This window comes from Petromyzon marinus, assembly GCF_048934315.1.
Source record: "Petromyzon marinus isolate PM22_M1 ecotype Great Lakes invasive population chromosome 67 unlocalized genomic scaffold, UKy_Petmar_22M1.pri1.0 chr67_unloc.4, whole genome shotgun sequence".
Lineage (NCBI taxonomy): Eukaryota > Metazoa > Chordata > Hyperoartia > Petromyzontiformes > Petromyzontidae > Petromyzon > Petromyzon marinus.
This window is the reverse complement of record NW_027422594.1, coordinates 819,898-841,549: the sequence shown is the minus strand read 5'-3', so window position 1 is coordinate 841,549 and position 21,652 is coordinate 819,898. Positions and strand designations below refer to the sequence as shown.

The 21,652-nt window shown below is 50.2% G+C and overlaps 1 protein-coding gene across 4 annotated transcripts; it reads left to right on the top strand.

The window, feature by feature from the left end:
• The first annotated feature begins 4,707 nt into the window (after positions 1-4,707).
• Positions 4,708-20,545, top strand: LOC142907963 (uncharacterized). Of its 4 annotated transcripts, none has more exons than XM_076058014.1 (5): positions 5,067-5,991; positions 9,778-11,477; positions 15,250-15,393; positions 16,598-16,723; positions 19,582-20,545. In XM_076058014.1, the coding sequence occupies exons 1-5, from the start codon at positions 5,088-5,090 to the stop codon at positions 19,837-19,839; spliced, it is 3,132 nt and encodes a 1,043-aa protein (XP_075914129.1). In that variant the 5' UTR covers positions 5,067-5,087; the 3' UTR covers positions 19,840-20,545. The 4 variants fall into 4 exon arrangements, with proteins under 4 accessions (XP_075914128.1, XP_075914129.1, XP_075914127.1 ...); XM_076058012.1 differs by having other exon boundaries at positions 5,067-6,153; XM_076058013.1 differs by lacking the exon at positions 16,598-16,723 and having other exon boundaries at positions 4,708-6,153.
• The last annotated feature ends 1,107 nt before the right edge of the window (positions 20,546-21,652 follow it).

Sequence of the window (21,652 nt, the reverse complement as noted above, 5' to 3'; positions counted from 1 at the left end):
GGGTCTGTGTGGTGAGTCTGTGGGTCTCTGTGTGGTGAGTCTATGGGTCTCTGTGTGGTGAGTCTACGGGTCTCTGTGTGGTGAGTCTATGGGTCTCTGTGTGGTGAGTCTACGGGTCTCTGTGGTGAGTCTACGGGTCTCTGTGTGGTGAGTCTGTAGGTCTCTGTGTGGTGAGTCTATGGGTCTCTGAGTGGTGAGTCTATGGGTCTGTGTGGTCAGTCTCTGGGTCTCTGGGGTGAGTCTATGGGTCTCTGTGTAGTCAGTCTATGGGTCTGTTTGGTGAGTTTATGGGCCTCTGTGTGGTGAGTCTACGGTTCTCTGTGTGGTGAGTCTGGGTCTGTGTTTGGTGAGTCTACGGGTCTCTGTGTGGTGAGTCTATGGGTCTCTGTGTGGTGAGTCTATGGGTGGTGAGTCTATGGGTCTCTGTGTGGTGAGTCTATGGGTCTCTGTGGTGAGTCTATGGGTCTCTGTGTGGTGAGTCTATGGGTCTCTGTGTGGTGAGTCTATGGGTCTCTGTGTGGTGAGTCTATGGGTCTCTGTGTGGTGAGTCTATGGGTCTCTGTGTGGTGAGTCTCTGTGTGGTGAGTCTATGGGGCTCTGTGTGGTGAGTCTGTGGGTCTCTGTGTGGTGAGTCTATGGGTGGTGAGTCTATGGGTCTCTGTGTGGTGAGTCTATGGGTCTCTGTGGTGAGTCTATGGGTCTCTGTGTGGTGAGTCTATGGGTCTCTGTGTGGTGAGTCTATGGGTCTCTGTGTGGTGAGTCTCTGTGTGGTGAGTCTATGGGTCTCTGTGTGGTGAGTCTATGGGTCTCTGTGTGGTGAGTCTATGGGTCTCTGTGTGGTGAGTCTCTGTGTGGTGAGTCTATGGGGCTCTGTGTGGTGAGTCTGTGGGTCTCTGTCACCTGAGGTGAGGGGGGGGCGGTGGAGGGAGAGGGGGGGAGTTTTCCCGCCCTTTCTAACGGTCACCTGAGGTGAGAGGGGGGCGGTGGAGGGAAAGGGGGGAGGGAGTGTTCCCGCCCTTTCTAACGGTCACCGAACGGTCACCTGAGGTGAGGGGGGGCGGTGGAGGGAGAGGGGGGGGAGTTTTCCCGCCATTTCTAACGGTCACCTAAGGTGGGGGGGCGGTGGAAGGAGAGTGGGGGAGTTTTCCCGCCATTTCTAACGGTCACCGGTGGTGGGGGGGGGGGAGTTTTCCCGCCCTTTCTAACGGTCACATGAGGTGGGGGGGGCGGTGGAGGGAGGGAGTTTTCCCGCCATTTTTAACGGTCACCTAAGGTGGGGGGGTGGAGGGAGAGGGAGGGAGTTTTCCCGCCCTTTCTAACGGTCACCTGAGGTGGGGGGGGGGTGGAGGGAGAGGGGGGGGAGTTTTCCCGCCATTTTTAACGGTCACCTAAGGTGGGGGGGCGGTAGAGGGAGAGGGGCAGGGGGGGAGTTTTCCCGCCCTTTATAACGGTCACCTGAGGTGAGGGGGGGCGGTGGAGGGAGAGGGGGGGAGTTTTCCCGCCATTTCTAACGGTCACCTAAGGTGGGCGGGCGGTGGAAGGAGAGGGGGGGAGTTTTCCCGCCCTTTCTAACGGTCACCTGTGGTGGGGGGGGGGGGGAGTTTTCCCGCCTTTTCTAACGGTCACCTGTGGTGGGGGGGGGGGAGTTTTCCCGCCCTTCCTAACGGTCACCTGAGGTGAGAGGGGGGTGGAGGGAGAGGGGGGAAGTTTTCCCGCCATTTTTAACGGTCACCTAAGGTGGGGGGGCGGTGGAGGGAGAGGGGGGGGGAGTTTTCCCGCCCTTTTTAACGGTCACCTGAGGTAAGGGGGGGGCGGTGGAGGGAGAGTGGGGGAGTTTTCCCGCCCTTTCTCACGGTCACCTGAGGTGAGGGGGGGGGGCGGTGGAGGGAGAGGGGGGAGGGAGTGTTCCCGCCCTTTCTAACGGTCACCTGAGGTGAGGGGGGGGCGGTGGAGGGAGAGGGGGGAGGGAGTGTTCCCGCCCTTTCTAACGGTCACCGAACGGTCACCTGAGGTGAGGGGGGGGGCGGTGGAGGGAGAGGGGGGGAGTTTTCCCGCCATTTCTAACGGTCACCTGTGGTGGGGGGGGGGGGAGTTTTCCCGCCCTTTCTAACGGTCACCTGAGGTGGGGGGGGCGGTAGACGGAGAGGGGCAGGGGGGGAGTTTTCCCGCCCTTTCTAACGGTCACCTGAGGTGGGGGGGGGTCGGTGGAGGGAGAGGGGGGGGGGAGTTTTCCCGCTCTTTCTAGTGGTCACCTGAGGTGGGGTGGAGGGAGAGGGGGGAGAGTTTTCCCGCCCTTTCTAACGGTCACCTGAGGTGGGGGGGGGGTCGGTGGAGGGAGAGTTTTCCCGCCCTTTCTAACGGTCACCTGAGGTGGGGGGGGGGGCGTTGGCCGGTGACGTCACGCGAGCCGTTGCGAATTCAAATTTCTCCGTTCGCCTCTGGGAGCTTTCCGAGGTGAGGGGGTGGTGGTGAGGGGGGTGGTGGTGAGGGGGTGGTGGTGAGGGGGTGGTGGTGTGGTGGTGAGGGGGTGGTGGTGAAGGGGTGGTGGTAGTGAGAGGGTGGTGGTGAGGGGGTGGTGGTGGTGAGGGGGTGGTGGTAGTGAGGGGGGTGGTGGTAGTGAGAGGGTGGTGGTAGTGAGAGGGTGGTGGTAGTGAGAGGGTGGTGGTAGTGAGAGGGTGGTGGTGGGGGGGATGGTGGTGGTGAGGGGGTGGTGGTGGTGAGGGGGGTGGTGGTGAGGGGGTGGTGGTGGTGAGGGGGGTGGTGGTAGTGAGAGGGTGGTGGTGAAGGGTGGTGGTGGTGAGGGTGGTGGTGGTGAGGGGGGTGGTGGTAGTGAGGGGGGTGGTGGTAGTGAGGGGAGTGGTGGTAGTGAGGGGGGTGGTGGTAGTGAGGGGAGTGGTGGTAGTGAGGGGAGTGGTGGTGGTGAGGGGGTGGTGGTAGTGAGGGGGTGGTGGTAGTGAGGGGAGTGGTGGTGGTGAGGGGAGTGGTGGTGGTGAGGGGGGTGGTGGTGGTGAGAGGGTGGTGGTGAAGGGTGGTGGTGGGGGGGATGGTGGTGGTGAGGGGGGTGGTGGTGAGGGGGTGGTGGTGGTGAGGGGGGTGGTGGTGAGGGGGTGGTGGTGGTGAGGGGGTGGTGGTAGTGAGAGGGTGGTGGTGAGGGTGGTGGTGGTGAGGGTGGTGGTGGTGAGGGGTGTGGTGGTAGTGAGGGGGGTGGTGGTAGTGAGGGGGGTGGTGGTAGTGAGGGGGTGGTGGTGGTGAGGGGGGTGGTGAGGGGGGTGGTGGTGGTGAGGGGGTGGTGGTGGTGAGGGGGGTGGTGGTGGTGAGAGGGTGGTGGTGAGGGGGTGGTGGTGGTGAGGGGGTGGTGGTGGTGAGGGGTGGTGAGGGGGGGTGGTGGTGGTGAGGGGGGGGGGGTGGTGGTGAGGGGGGGTGGTGGTGAGGGGAGGTGGTGGTGAGGGGGGTGGAGTGAGGGATAGTTTTGGTGATAGTTTTGGTGAGTAGTGGTGATAGTGAGGGGTGGTGAGGGCTGGTGTTGAGTAGTGATGGTGAGGGGTGGTGAGTAGTGGTGGTGAGTAGTGGTGGTGAGGGGTGGTGAGTAGTGATGGTGAGGGGTGGTGAGTAGTGGTGGTGAGGGCTGGTGGTGGTGAGTAACATTATTCTGCGCGCGTAAAAATAACCGTAGAGTATGTAAACAATACTCTCTATTTAAACAAGTAACGTGGAATTTCCATCCGCGTTCCTGATGAGAATTTAACAGCAGCAGCAAAAGTACAAACAAGAAAGTATAACGCTACAGCCCCGCCTATATCTCGAAATTTACATTTTATAGTTAATTTTTGATATCTCCACAAAGACACCAAAAGGTGGTGATGATGGTGGTTGTTGTTGTTAGATAAGAGAGTGGTTACGTGGGTGAGTAAACAGGTGAGTGAGTGTGTGGGTAGGTGGGTGAGTGTGTGGGTGAGTGGGTGAGTAAGTAGGTAGGTGGGTGAGTGGGTGAGTGAGTGAGTTGGTGGGTGAGTGTGTGGGTAAGTGGGTAGGTGGGTGAGTGTTGGTGGGTGAGTGTGGGTGAGTGGGTAGGTGGGTGAGTGTTGGTGGGTGAGTTGGTGGGTGAGTGTGTGGGTGAATGGGTGGGTGAGTGTGTAGGTAGGTGGGTGAGTGAGTGGGTAGGAGGGTGAGTGGGTGGTTGTTTGGGTCTGTGGTGAGTGGGTGAGTGAGTGGGTGGGTGAATTAGTGAGTAGGGTTGGTGAGTGAGTGAATGGATGAGTGAGTGTGTGGGTGAGTGAGTCGGTGGGTAAGTGACTGGGTAGGTTGGTAAGTGAATTAATGGATGGGTAAGTAAGTGGTGAGTGTGGGTGGGTGGGTGAGTGGGTGGGTAAGTAGGTAGTTGGGTGGGTGGTTGTGTGAGTGTAGTGAGTGGGTAGGTGGCTGAGTGGGTGGGTGGGTAAGTAGGTAGTTGGGTGGGTGGTTGTGTGAGTCTGTAGTGAGTGGGTAGGTGGCTGAGTGGGTGGGTAAGTAGGTAGGTGGGTGGGTGAGTAGGTGGTTGTGTGAGTCTGCAGTGAGTGGGTGGGTGGCTGAGTGGGTGGGTGGGTAAGTAGGTAGGTGGGTGGGTGAGTAGGTGGTTTTGTGAGTCTGTGGTGAGTGGGTGGTTGTGTGAGTCTGTGGTGAGTGGGTGGGAGAGTGAGTGGTGGATAAGTGAGTTGGTGGGTGAGTGGGTAAGTGAATGTATCAATGAGTGGGTGAGTGCGTGGGTGTAGGAGTGGATGGGTGGGCCGGTGGGTGAGTGGCACGTGTCAGAGGATAGATGGACTGAGGATTTGGAGCTGACATCAGGCTTAGATTGAATCACTGGCTCAGTAGAGGCAGCACTCCGGTCCGAGATCGATATTCGGTGTCTCATCAGCAGCAGAGTCGGGCTCAAGCAGGGCCTGGCTCTGCGGCTGATGAGTCACCGTATGTCGAAATTTAAATGCCATGAAAAATAAATGTATCAATTTAATGGCTCGTCAAATTACAACGCAAGTAAATGGTGATTTGATCACGTGACCAAGCTTCTGTTCTTCCCCCAGGCCGACTAGGGGGGGGTGCTTTGTGCGATGGAAGTTCCAGTCTCTGGCGGTCCTACCCAAAATGGCGGGCCAACGGTTGGCCCTACCCAAGATGGCGGGTCCGCCATCGGCCCTACCCAAGATGGCAGGCCCGCGGTTGGCCCTACCAAAGATGGCGGGTCCACGGTTCGCCCTACCCAAGGTGGCGGGTCCACGGTTGGCCCTACCCAACATGGCGGGTCCATTTGTAACCCTACCCAAGATGATGGTTCCACGGTTGGCCCTACCAAAGATGGCGGGTCCACGGTTCGCCCTACCCAAGGTGGCGGGTCCACGGTTGGCCCTACCCAAGACGGAGGGCCGACGGTTGGCCCTACCCAAGATGGCGGGGCCATTTGTGGCCCTACCCAAGATGATGGTTCCACGGTTGGCCCTACCAAAGATGGCGAATCAAGTGACCTCGACCAAGATAGTGAACCGTCGATTTATTTTAACGCAAATAGCGAATGGTTAAGTGACCTCACCGAAGATGGCGAATGGTCAAGTGACCTTACCGAAGATGGCGAATGGTCAAGTGACGTGACCCAAGATGGCGAACAGTCAAGTGACCTCACCCAAGATGGCGAATTGTCCGATAACCTTACCCAAGATGGCGATTCGTCCGATGACCTTGCCCAAGATGGCGAATCATCCGATGACCCTACCCAAGATGGCGACTCTGGTCAAGTTGGCCAATCCATGAAGGACCTTAACGAAGATGGGGAGTCCACGGGCGACCCTGACCAAGATGGCTTCCAGAAGGTTTTCCCCACCCAACATGGCGAATTGTCACTTGGCGCCACCCAACATGGCGAATTGTCAGGTGACTCTACCCAAGATGGCGAATTGTCAGGTGACCCTTCCCAAGATGGCGAATTGTCAGGTGACCCTACCCAAAATGGCGAATTGTCAGGTGACCTTACCAAAGATGGTGAATTGACAGGTGACCTCACCAAAGATAAATTGTCAGGTGACCTCAGCCAACATGGCGTCCACCTCACCCAGCATGGCATCTACCTCACCCAACATGGCGTGTACCTCTCCCAACATGGCATCAACTTGACTTTCCGTGACGGTAAAAGGTCATAGGCATCACGCACGCGAGTCGATTCATTACTTACCCACCCACTCATTCACTCCCCCATCTCATTCAGTCACCCACCTACTCACCCAGCCACCCATTCACTCACCCACTCATTCACTCACCCACCCACCTTCTCACCCACCCACTTATCCACAAACCCACCCATCCAGCCACCCATTCACCCAACCCCCCACTCACACACCCACTCATTCACTCACCCATCTCATTCAGTCACCCACCTACTCACCCAGCCACCCATTCACTCACCCACCCACCTTCTCACTCACCCACCCGCTTATCCACAAATCCACCCATCCAGCCACCCATTCACCCAACCCCCCACTCACACACCCACTCACTCACCCATCTCATTCAGTCACCCACCTACTCACCCAGCCACTCATTCACTCACCCACCCATTCACTCACCCACCCACCTTCTCACTCACCCACCCGCTTATCCACAAACCCACCCATCCAGCCACCCATTCACCCAACCCCCCACTCACACACCCACTCATTCACTCACCCATCTCATTCAGTCACCCACCTACTCACCCAGCCACTCATTCACTTTATTAGGCCGCGATGGCGGGGAGGAGGCCGCGATTGGGTGGAGGATGCCGTGATACACTCACTCATCTTACACTGACTCACTCACACATCATACACTGACTCACTCACTCATCATACATTGACTCACTCACTCATCATACATTGAATCACTCACACTATCACTGACTCACTCATCATACACTGACTCACTCACTCATCATACATTGACTCACTCACATCATACACTGACTCACTCACTCATCATACACTGACTCACTCACTCATCATACATTGACTCACTCACTCATCATACATTGACTCACTCACACTATCACTGACTCACTCATCATACACTGACTCACTCACTCATCATACATTGACTCACTCACATCATACACTGACTCACTCACTCATCATACATTGACTCACTCACACATCATACACTCACTCACACTACCACTGACTCACACATCATACACTCACTTATCATACATTGACTCACTCACACTATCACTGACTCACTCACACATCATACACTGACTCACTCACTCATCATACATTGACTCACTCACACTATCACTGACTCACTCACACATGATACACTGACTCACTCATCATACATTGACTCACTCACTCATCATACATTGACTCACTCACACTATCACTGACTCACTCACTCATCATACATTGACTCACTCACTCATCATACATTGACTCACTCACACTATCACTGACTCACACATCATACACTGACTCACTCACACATCATACACTGACTCACTCACACTATCACTGACTCACTCACACATCATACACTGACTTACTCACACATCATACACTGACTCACTCACACTATCATTGACTCACTCACACATCATACACTGACTCACACATCATACACTGACTCACTCACTCATCATACATTGACTCACACATCATACACTCACTCACTCATCATACACTGACTCACTCACACATCATACACTGACTCACTCACACATCATACACTGACTCACTCACACATCATACACTGACTCACTCACACATACACTGACTCACTCACTCATCATACATTGACTCACTCACACATCATACACTGACTCACACATCATACACTGACTCACACATCATACACTGACTCACTCATCATACATTGACTCACTCACACATCATACACTCACTCATCATACATTGACTCACTCACACATCATACACTCACTCATCTTACACTGACTCACTCACACATCATACACTCACTCAGCATACACTCACTCACACATCATAAACTCACTCACACATCATACACTCACTCAACATACACTCACTCACACATCATACACTCACTCACACATCATACACTCACTCATCTTACACTGACTCACTCACACATCATACACTGACTCACACATCATACACTCACTCATCATACACTCACACATCATACACTGACTCACACATCATGCACTCACTCACACATCATACACTCACTCATCATACACTCACTCACACATCATACACTGACTCACTCATCATTAATTGACTCACACATCATACACTCACTCATCGTACACTGACTCACACATCATACACTCACTCACACATCATACACTCACTCACACATCATACATTGACTCACTCACATCATACACTCACTCACACATCATACACTCACTCACACATCATACACTCACTCACACATCATACATTGACTCACTCACATCATACACTCACACATCATACACTCACTCACACATCACATACTCACTTACACATCATACACTCACTCACACATCATACATTGACTCACTCACATCATACACTCACACATCATACACTCACTCACTCACACATCACTCACTCACTCACACATCATACACTGACTCACACATCATATACTGACTCACTCACACATCATACACTCACTCACACTACCACTTACTCACACATCATACACTCACTCATCATACATTGACTCACTCACACTATCACTGACACTCGCACATCATACACTGACTCACTCACTCATCATACATTGACACACTCACACTATCATTGACTCACTCACACATCATACACTGACTCACACATCATACATTGACTCACTCACATCATACACTCACACATCATACACTCACTCACTCACACATCATACACTCACTCACACATCATACACTCACACATCATACACTCACTCACACATCATACACTGACTCACTCACACATCATACACTCACTCACACTACCACTGACTCGCTCACACATCATACACTCGCTCACACATCATACACTGACTCACTCATCATTCACTGACTCACACTACCACTGACTCGCTCACACATCATACACTCACTCACACATCATACACTGACTCACTCACACATCATACACTGGGAGTGTCATGCTGCCAGCTGTGGCTGCAAGTTTGGTCGTACATGTTATGCATATCTTTTATTGTTCAATTTTAATCACAGTCCTTATGATTACTGTCGTTACATTGTTTTTAAAGCTTTATTTTTGGTGATTTCGAAAACATACGGTTAAGCCATGTTTCTCGCGGAAGTGCGGAGTTGGCCTGATAACTTTAATCTAAATTGTCTTACGGTTGTTATTGTTTGACTTGCATCACACTGTGATTTTTGCACACGGCGTTGTAATATACGGTGGTTTATCCAGGATGTTTCTGTTGTGCGTCATCGCTTTAAGATGTCCTCTGTTCATATTTTGTTTGTTGCAGTTGCACCCGATTCAAGAGCCGCATGGCTCACAGGGCTATGCCAAATTGATGAAACTTGATTAAGTCACCCATCCACCTACTCACGCACCCACCCACTTATCCACAAACCCACCCAGCCACCCACTCACCCAGCCACCCACCTACTCACTTACTCACTTACCCACAAACCCACCCACCGAGCCACCCATTCACCCAGCTACCCACCCACTCAGTCACACATTAATTAACTCGCTTGCCCATTCATTCACTCACCCACCCATTCATTCACTCACCTATCCGCTCACCTATTCACTCACCATCATCGTGATATTGTTTGTGACCCCGCAGAAGACCACGTGGAGGATGGTGATGGTGACGGTGGTGATGATGATGCTTGCAACCATCAACGACATCACCCAGAACATCAACAACATCCTCACCCGGGGAGCAACCACCTCCACCACCGTGACAACCACCATCTCCGTGACCATGACAACCACCGCCAGCTCAACCGTGACCATGACAACCAGCAGCTCAACCGTGTCCATGACGACGACCACGACCAGGTCCGCTGTTGCCGCCACCGCCACAACTACCGGCAACTCAGCGACCTCGACCACCTGCGTCCTCAATACAGCTACCTCCACCACCACCATCACCACTACCACCATGATGGCGGTGACGACGACGATGACGATGGTGGCCGTGGAGAGAGTAACTTGCCGCGCCTTGACGAGGTGGAGGATGCCATGAGGAGTGGCGCAGGGAAGGCCGAGGATGGCTCACCGAAGTCCAAGTCTGGATCACTGCAGTCTCAGTGTGGATCACCGAAGTCCCAGTGTGGATCACCGAAGTCCCAGTGTGGATTACCGAAGTCCCAGTGTGTTGTACTGCAGTCCAAGTGTGGATCACTGCAGTCCCAGTGTGGATCACCGAAGTCCCAGTGTGGATCACTAAAGACCCAGTGTGGATCACCGAAGTCCCAGTGTGGATCACTGAAGTCCCAGTGTGGATCAGTGCAGTCCCAGTGTGGTGTAGTAAAGTCCCGGTGTGGATTACCGAAGTCCAAGTGTGGATCACCGAAGTCCCAGTGTGGATTACCGAAGTCCCAGTGTGGTGCACTGACGTCCCAGTGTGGATCACCGAAGTCCCAGTGTGGATCACCGAAGTCCCAGTGTGGATTAACAAAGTCCCAGTGTGGTGCACCGAAGTCCCAGTGTGGATTACTGAAGTCCCAGTGTGGATCACCGAAGTCCCAGTGTGGATCACCGAAGTCCCAGTGTGGATCACCGAAGTCCCAGTGTGGATCACCGAAGTCCAAGTGTGGATCACTAAAGACCCAGTGTGGATCACTGCAGTCCCAGTGTGGATCACCGAAGTCCAAGTGTGGATCACTAAAGACCCAGTGTGGATCACTGCAGTCCCAGTGTGGATCACCGAAGTCCCAGTGTGGGCCACCGAAGTCCAAGTGTGGATCACTAAAGACCCAGTGTGGGCCACTGATGTCCCAGTGTGGTGTACTAAAGTCCCGGTGTGGATCACTGAAGTCCCAGTATGGATCACTGCAGTCCCAGTGTGGATCACCGAAGTCCCAGTGTGGGCCACTGATGTCCCAGTGTGGTGTACTAAAGTCCCGGTGTGGATCACTGGAGTCCCAGTGTGGATCACTGAAGTCCCAGTGTGGTGTATTAAAGTCCCAGTGTGGACCACTGATGTCCCAGTGTGGTGTACTAAAGTCCCGGTGTGGACCACTGATGTCCAAGTGTGGTGTACTAAAGTCCCGGTGTGGACCACTGATGTCCCAGTGTGGTGTACTAAAGTCCCAGTGTGGACCACTGATGTCCCAGTGTGGTGTACTAAAGTCCCGGTGTAGACCACTGATGCCCCAGTGTGGTGCACCAAAGTCCCAGTGGGGCCCGCTGAAGGTCCAGAAAGGTGCATGCAAATCTTCCGGTCGCTGTGGCCAGAGTTGCCACTGCTATGCAAGGCCCCATCTAGGCCGAATGAACTTCCCGTTTCAAGCTTCGAGCAGATATAGCAAGTCGCAGGTAATGGAAGTACAGATTCACAATCCTCAGTTTATACAGATTCACAATCCTCAATTTATACAGATTCACAATCCTCAATTTATACAGATTCACAATACTCAATTTATACAGATTCACAATCCTCAGTTTATACAGATTCACAATCCTCAGTTTATACAGATTCACCATCAATTTATTCAGATTCACCTTCCTCAATTCATACAGATTCACCTTCCTCAATTCATACAGATTCACCATCCTCAATTTATACAGATTCACAATCCTCAATTTATACAGATTCACAATCCTGAATTTATACAGATTCACCATCAATTTATACAGATTCACCTTCCTCAATTCATACAGATTCACCTTCCTCAATTTATACAGATTCACAATCCTCAATTTATACAGATTCACAATCCTCAATTTATACAGATTCACCATCAATTTATACAGATTCACCTTCCTCAATTAATACAGATTCACCTTCCTCAATTTATACAGATTCACAATCCTCAATTTATACAGATTCACAATCCTCAATTTATACAGATTCACAATCCTCAATTTATACAGATTCACAATCCTCAATTTATACAGATTCACAATCCTCAATACAGATTCACAATCCTCAATTTATACAGATTCACCTTCCTCAATTCATACAGATTCACCTTCCTCAATTTATACAGATTCACAATCCTCAATTTATACAGATTCACAATCCTCAATTTATACAGATTCACAATCCTCAATTTATACAGATTCACAATACTCAATTTATACTGATTCACTATCCTCAATTTATACAGATTCACCATCCTCAATTTATACAGATTCACCTTCCTCAATTCATACAGATTCACCATCCTCAATTTATACAGATTCACAATCCTCAATTTATACAGATTCACAATCCTCAATTTATACAGATTCACAATCCTCAATTTATACAGATTCACAATACTCAATTTATACAGATTCACTATCCTCAATTTATACAGATTCACCTTCCTCAATTCATACATATTCACCATCCTCAATTTATACAGATTCACAATCCTCAATTTATACGGATTCACAATCCTCAATTTATACAGATTCACAATCCTCAATTTATACAGATTCACAATACTCAATTTATACAGATTCACAATACTCAATTTATACAGATTCACTATCCTCAATTTTTACAGAATCACAATCCTCAATTTATACAGATTCACAATCCTCAATTTATACAGAATCACAATCCTCAATTTGTACAGATTCACCATCAATTTATACAGATTCACCATCCTCAATTTATACAGAATCACAATCCTCAATTTATACAGATTCACTATCCTCAATTTATACAGATTCACAATCCTCAATTTATACAGATTCACCATCAATTTATACAGATTAAATATCCTCAATTTATACAGATTCACTATCCTCAATTTATACAGATTCACCATCCTCAATTTATACAGATTCACTATCCTCAATTTATACAGAATCACCATCCTCAATTTATACAGATTCACTATCCTCAATTTATACAGATTCACCATCCTCAATTTATACAGATTCACCATCCTCAATTTATACAGATTCACTATCCTCAATTTATACAGAATCACCATCCTCAATTTATACAGATTCACCTTCCTCAATTTATACAGATTCACCATCCTCAATTTATACAGATTCACCTTCCTCAATTTATACAGATTCACCTTCCTCAATTCATACAGATTCACCTTCCTCAATTTATACAGATTCACAATCCTCAATTTATACAGATTCACAATCCTCAATTTATACAGATTCACAATCCTCAATTTATACAGATTCACAATACTCAATTTATACTGATTCACTATCCTCAATTTATACAGATTCACCATCCTCAATTTATACAGATTCACCTTCCTCAATTCATACAGATTCACCATCCTCAATTTATACAGATTCACAATCCTCAATTTATACAGATTCACAATCCTCAATTTATACAGATTCACAATCCTCAATTTATACAGATTCACAATACTCAATTTATACAGATTCACTATCCTCAATTTATACAGATTCACCTTCCTCAATTCATACATATTCACCATCCTCAATTTATACAGATTCACAATCCTCAATTTATACGGATTCACAATCCTCAATTTATACAGATTCACAATCCTCAATTTATACAGATTCACAATACTCAATTTATACAGATTCACAATACTCAATTTATACAGATTCACTATCCTCAATTTTTACAGAATCACAATCCTCAATTTATACAGATTCACAATCCTCAATTTATACAGAATCACAATCCTCAATTTGTACAGATTCACCATCAATTTATACAGATTCACCATCAATTTATACAGATTCACCATCCTCAATTTATACAGAATCACAATCCTCAATTTATACAGATTCACTATCCTCAATTTATACAGATTCACAATCCTCAATTTATACAGATTCACCATCCTCAATTTATACAGATTAAATATCCTCAATTTATACAGATTCACTATCCTCAATTTATACAGATTCACCATCCTCAATTTATACAGATTCACTATCCTCAATTTATACAGAATCACCATCCTCAATTTATACAGATTCACTATCCTCAATTTATACAGATTCACCATCCTCAATTTATACAGATTCACCATCCTCAATTTATACAGATTCACTATCCTCAATTTATACAGAATCACCATCCTCAATTTATACAGATTCACCTTCCTCAATTTATACAGATTCACCTTCCTCAATTTATACAGATTCACTATCCTCAATTTATACAGATTCACCATCCTCAATTTATACAGATTCACCATCCTCAATTTATACAGATTCACTATCCTCAATTTATACAGATTCACTATCCTCAATTTATACAGATTCACCATCCTCAATTTATACAGATTCACAATTCTCAATTTATACAGAATCACCATCCTCAATTTATACAGATTCACAATCCTCAATTTATACAGATTCACAATCCTCAATTTATACAGATTCACAATCCTCAATTTATACATATTCACAATACTCAATTTATACAGATTCACTATCCTCAATTTATACAGATTCACCATCCTCAATTTATACAGATTCACCATCCTCAATTTATACAGATTCACCATCCTCAATTTATACAGATTCAATATCCTCAATTTATACAGCTTCACCATCCTCAATTTATACAGATTAAATATCCTCAATTTATACAGATTCACTATCCTCAATTTATACAGATTAAATATCCTCAATTTATACAGATTCACCATCCTCAATTTATACAGATTCAATATCCTCAATTTATACAGCTTCACCATCCTCAATTTATACAGATTAAATATCCTCAATTTATACAGATTCACTATCCTCAATTTATACAGATTCACCATCCTCAATTCATACAGATTCACTATTATTCGTTGTCTGTGTGTGGTGTGTGTAGTACATAGACACTGCTGCTGCTACTCGCTAGCTAACAGCACTTGCCCCTACAGCCCTGCTAGAGGCTACCTGGGGGAGCTTTGTCTGTGTGTGGTGTGTGTAGTACATAGACACTGCTGCTGCTACTCGCTAGCTAACAGCACTTGCCCCTACAGCCCTGCTAGAGGCTACCTGGGGGAGCTTTGTCTGTGTGTGTGGTGTGTGTAGTACATAGACACTGCTGCTGCTACTCGCTAGCTAACAGCACTTGCCCCTACAGCCCTGCTAGAGGCTACCTGGGGGACCTTTATCTGTGTCTGTGTGGTGAGTGCAGTCGAGCCGCGCCGTCGCTCACCGCGACGTGGTGAGGATGAGACGGATTCTTAAATCCATCCCGAGGGGCGCGCGGACCCAGGTCCAGAAGCTGTGGGGCATTTACCTCACCACCATGCTCACCACCAGCGGAGCCAGCACGCGGGTGAGACTCACCACCACCACGCTCACCACCACGCTCACCACTACCACCACCACGCTCACCACTACCACCACCACCACTAGCACCACGCTCACCACCACCACCACCACGCTCACCACCTCCACCACTACCACCATCACCACGCTCACCACCACTACCACCATCACCACGCTCACCACTACCACCACGCTCACCACCACCACGCTCACCACTACCACCACCACCACGCTCACCACCACGCTCACCACTACCACCACCACGCTCACCACTACCACCACCACCACCACGCTCACCACCACCACGCTCACCACCTCCACCACTACCACCATCACCACGCTTATCACCTCCACCACTACCACCATCACCACGCTCACCACCTCCACCATTACCACCATCACCACGCTCACCACTACCACCACGCTCACCACCACCACGCTCACCACTACCACCACCACCACGCTCACCACTACCACCACCACCACCACCACGCTCACCACCACGCTCACCACTACCACCACCACGCTCACCACCACCACGCTCACCACCTCCACCACTACCACCATCACCACGCTCACCACCTCCACCACTACCACCATCACCACGCTCACCACTACCACCACGCTCACCACCACCACCACGCTCACCACCTCCACCACGCTCACCACCAGCACCAGGTTGGTGAGCCTCATCGACACAGTCACCACCATGCTCACCACTACCACCACCACGCTCACCACTACCACCACCACGCTCACCACCACGCTCACCACTACCACCACCACCACCACGCTCACCACCACCACGCTCACCACCTCCACCACTACCACCATCACCACGCTCACCATCACCACGCTCACCACCATCACCACGCTCACCACCACCACGCTCACCACCTCCACCACGCTCACCACCACCACGCTCACCACCTCCACCACGCTCACCACCAGCACCAGGTTGGTGAGCTTCATCGACACAGTCACCACCATGCTCACGCAGACAAACACACAGAGACACACACACAGAGACACACGACGACACACACACAGAGACACACACGGGGAGACACACACGGGGAGACACACACGAAGACACACACGGAGACACATATATATGCAGACACATGGAGATACACACAGGGAGACACGTGGAGACACATGGAGACACGCAGAGGCATCCCGTGTCCGTGTGCGCGTCTGTCCCTTCGCAGGGAGACAGAGACAGTGAGACAGGGACAGGGAGACAAGGACACAGGGAGCGCAGAGCCCGTGTCTCTGCCGGGGCCTGGTGCTGTCACAGGCCTGCCGCTCGCCTTGCCACCTTTCAAGAGAGAGAGGTACAGGGGACAGGGAGACAGACACGGAGACACGGAGACACGGAGACTGGGAGACAGGTAGACAGAGACAGGGGGACAGAAACACGGAGACAGGGAGACAGAGACACGGAGACAGGGAGAGGGAGACAGAGACACGGAGACACGGAGACAGGGAGACAGACACGGAGACACGGAGACACGGAGACTGGGAGACAGGTAGACAGAGACAGGGGGACAGAAACACGGAGACAGGGAGACAGAGACACGGAGACAGGGAGACAGACACGGAGACACGGAGACTGGGAGACAGGTAGACAGAGACAGGGGGACAGCAGCACGGAGACAGGGAGACAGAGACACGGAGACAGGGAGACAGAGACACGGAGACAGGGAGACAGAGAGACACGGAGACAGAGAGACACGGATACAGGGAGACAGAGACACGGAGACAGAGCCAGGGAGACAGAGACACGGAGACAGGGAGACAGAGACACGGAGACACGGAGACACGGAGACAGAGACAGGGAGACAGACAGGGAGACACGGAGAGGGAGACAGACAGGGAGACAGAGACAGGGAGACAGAGACACAGGGAGACAGAGAGACACGGAGACAGAGAGACACGGAGACAGGGAGACAGAGACACGGAGACAGAGACAGGGAGACAGAGACACGGAGACAGGGAGACAGAGACACGGAGACACGGAGACAGAGACACGGAGACAGAGAGACACGGAGACAGGGAGACAGAGACAGGGAGACAGAGACATAGAGACAGGGAGGCAAAGACAGGGAGACAGAGAGACAGAGACACAGGGAGACAGGGAGACAGAGACAGGGGGACAGAGACACGGAGACTGGGAGACAGAAACACGGAGACAGGGAGACAGAGACACGGAGACACGGAGACAGGGAGACAGAGACAGGGAGACAGACAGGGAGACAGAAACACGGAGACAGGGAGACAGAGACAGACAGGGAGACAGAGACAGGGAGACAGAGACACGGAGACAGGGAGACAGAGACAGACAGGGAGACAGAGACAGGGAGACAGAGACACGGAGACAGGGAGACAGAGACAGACAGGGAGACAGAGACAGGGAGACAGAGACACGGAGACAGGGAGAGGGAGACAGACAGGGAGACAGACACACAGGGAAACAGAGACACGGAGACAGGGAGACAGAGACACAGAAACAGAGACACAGAGACATGGAGACAGACACAGAGACACGGAGACAGGGAGACAGGGAGACAGACACAGAGACACGGAAACAGAGACAGGGAGACAGAGACACGGAGACAGACAGGGAGACAGAGACACAGAGACAGGGAGACAGACACAAAGACAGAGACACGGAGACAGAGACAGGGAGACAGAGACACGGAGACAGACAGGGAGACAGAGACACAGAGACAGGGAGACAGAGACACGGAGACAGAAACACGGAGACAGGGAGACAGAGACAGGGAAACAGGTAGATAGACTGAGGTATAGCAGACAGAGAGACAGGGAGACAGATGATGCGATGCCCTCAGTGTGTATCTGTGTAGATATCTGTCTGTGTCTCTGTGTTTCTGTCTCTCTGTGTCTCTGTCTCTACGTCTTTCTTGTGTCTATATGGCTTTGTCTACGTGTCTCTCTGTCTATATTTGTTGTCTTTGTGTTTCTGTCTCTATTGCTCCGTGACTTTATGTCTTTGTCTGTGTCTATATATGTCTGTGTCTGTATGTCTTTGTCTGTGTCATGTCTATGTCTGTGTCTATATATCTATAGATGTCTGTATTTCCGTCTGTCTATACGTATCTGTCTAAATGTCTTTGTCTGTGTCTCTCTCTGTATATTTGTCTGTCTCTGTGTATATTTGTCTGTCTCCCTGTCTGTGTACATTTGTCTGTCTCTCTGTCTCTATATGTATGTGTCTCTGTATATATCTTCGTGTCTATCTGTGTCTACATACGTATGTCTGTCTCTCTGTCTCTATATGTATTTGTCTCTGTATATATCTTCGTGTTTATCTGTGTCTGCATACGTATGTCTGTCTCTCTCTGTCTCTGTATGTATTTGTCTCTGTATATATCTTCGTGTCTATCTGTGTCTACATACGTATGTCTGTCTGTCTCTCTGTCTCTATATGTATTTGTCTCTGTATATATCTTCGTGTCTATCTGTGTCTACATACGTATGTCTGTCTCTCTCTCTGTCTCTATATGTATTTGTCTCTGTATATATCTTCGTGTCTATCTGTGTCTACATACGTATGTCTGTCTCTATATGTATTTGTCTCTGTATATATCTTCGTGTCTATCTGTGTCTACATACGTTTGTCTGTCTCTATATGTATTTGTCTCTGTATATATCTTCGTGTCTATCTGTGTCTACATACGTATGTCTGTCTCTATATGTATTTGTCTCTGTATATATGTTCGTGTCTATCTGTGTCTACATACGTTTGTCTCTCTGTCTCTATATGTATTTGTCTCTATATATCTTCGTGTCTATCTGTGTCTACATACGTTTGTCTGTCTCTCTCTGTCTCTATATGTATTTGTCTCTGTATATATCTTCGTGTTTATGTGTCTACATACGTATGTCTGTCTCTCTCTGTCTCTATATGTATTTGTCTCTGTATATATCTTCGTGTCTATCTGTGTCTACGTACGTTTGTCTGTCTCTCTCTGTCTCTATATGTATTTGTCTCTGTATATATCTTCGTGTCTATCTGTGTCTACATACGTATGTCTGTCTCTCTCTGTCTCTATATGTATTTGTCTCTGTATATATCTTCGTGTCTATCTGTGTCTGCATACTTCTTTGTCTCTCGCCGTCTATTGATGTCCGTGTCTCTCTGTCGTGTCCATGTCTGCGTCTCTCACAGGCAGAGGACAAATTCACGGCCCGCGTCTCCGAAGATTGGTACTGTCACAAGCCTGCCGCTCGCCTGGCCGCCCTTCCATCCGTCAAGGGGAGAGAGGAGGGAGATTGGGAGGTGGAGGAGGTGGTGGTGGAGGAGGTGGAGGAGGTGGTGGTGGTGGAGGAGGTGGTGGAGGAGGTGGGGGAGGTGGTGGTGGGGGAGGTGGTGAAGGAGGTGGAAAAGGTGGTGGAGGAAGTGGAGGAGGTAGTTGTGGTGGAGTAGGTGGTGGTGGTGGAGGTGGGGGAGGAGGTGGTGGTGGAGGTAGGTAGTGGTGGTGGTGTAGGAGGAGATTGTGGAGGCGGTGGTTTGAAGAGGTGGTGGAGATGGTGGTGTCGGAGATGGTGGAGTAGGTGGTGGTGGAATAGGTGGTGGAGTAGGTGGTGGTGGTGGTGGAGATGGTGGTGGTGGTGATGGTGGTGGTGGAAGAAGTGGAGTAGGTGGTGGTGGAGTGGGAGGTGGAGGTGATGGAGGAGTTGGCGGAGGTGGTGGAGGAAGTGGAGTAGGTGGTGGTGGTGGTGGAGTGGGTGATGGTGGTGGAGTGGATGGTGGAGGTGGTGGAGTTGGCGGAGGTGGTGGAGGAAGTGGAGTAGGTGGTGGTGGAGTGGGTGGTGGTGGTGGAGTGGATGGTGGAGGTGGTGGTGGAGGAGTTGGCGGTGGTGGAGGAAGTGGAGTAGGTGGAGGTGGAGTGGGTGGTGGTGGAGTGGATGGTGGAGGTGATGGAGGAGTTGGCGGAGGTGGTGGAGGAAGTGGAGTAGGTGGTGGTGGTGGAGTGGGTGGTGGTGGAGTGGATGGTGGAGGTGGTGGTGGAGTTGGCGGAGGTGGTGGAGGAAGTGGAGTAGGTGGTGGTGGAGGAGAGGGTGGTGGTGGTGGAGGTGGAGGAGGCGTGATGAGAAGAACAGAGCTGTGAATAAAGACAGAGGTGGTTTGATCCCCATGTGAAGTGTGGTGAGATGTTAACTCTCTCGCCTGGTATACAGGTCGTGGGTTCGATCCCTACCCTGGCCATGCCTGCTGCTGTGTATTTGGAGTCTGTATGTGTCTGAGTCTCACCCTCATCATCATCACGGTGGCTAGGGAGATGTTAACGACCTCGCCTGGTATACAGGAGGTCGTGGGTTCGATCCCAGACCCTGATCAGATGTTGACTACCTTGCCTGGCCTACAGGTCGTGGGTTCGATCTCGGACCCTGTGAGATGTTGACTACCTCGCCTGTTCTACAGGAGGTCGTGGGTTCGACCCCTACCCTGGCCATGCCTGCTGCTGTGTATTTGGAGTCTGTATGTGTCTAATTCTCACCCTCATCATCATCACGGTGGCTAGGGAGATGTTAACAACCTCGCCTGGCATACAGGAGGTCGTGGGTTCGATCCTGGACCCTGATGAGATGTTGACTACCTCGCCTGGTATACAGGTCGTGGGTTCGATCACGGACCCTGTGAGATGTTGACTACCTCGCCTGTTCTACAGGAGGTCGTGGGTTCGATCCCTACCCTGACCGTGCCTGCTGCTGCTGCATATTTGGAGTCTGCGAATTGATGCCACAAGTTCATCATAACAGATGATGACGATATCAGCTGCTTTGTTGATCTGCTATCGTTTGTGTGGTCACTTCTAAACAAAGCTACACAGTACAGCGAGCCTCACCTGGCAAAATAGTTGGTGGTACTACAGCAGAGTGAGTGGACTAATCTTCATCTGTTCCATCTGAGTAGGAGTTGTACCCCTGGCTCTGCCTACCAGCTAGAGGGTGGTGGTACTACAGCAGAGTGGACTAATCTCCATCTGTTCCATCTGAGTAGGAGTTGTTACCCCTGGCTCTGCCTACCAGCTAGAGGGCGGTGGTACTACAGCAGAGTGGACTAATCTCCATCTGTTCCATCTGAGTAGGAGTTGTAACCCCTGGCTCTGCCTACCAGCTAGAGGGTGGTGGTACTACAGCAGAGTGGACTAATCTCCATCTGTTCCATCTGAGTAGGAGTTGTACCCCTGGCTCCGCCTACCAGCTAGAGGGTAGTGGTACTACAGCAGAGTGAG

Bases quoted from the DNA above. Each gene is read 5' to 3' on its own strand.
- LOC142907963 (XM_076058012.1), top strand. From the start codon at position 5,088: ATGGAAGTTCCAGTCTCTGGCGGTCCTACCCAAAATGGCGGGCCAACG. The intron at 15,394-16,597 runs GTGAGACTCACC...GTCCCTTCGCAG, and splicing joins CCAGCGGAGCCAGCACGCGG to GGAGACAGAGACAGTGAGAC. The intron at 16,724-19,581 runs GTACAGGGGACA...CGTCTCTCACAG, and splicing joins CCACCTTTCAAGAGAGAGAG to GCAGAGGACAAATTCACGGC.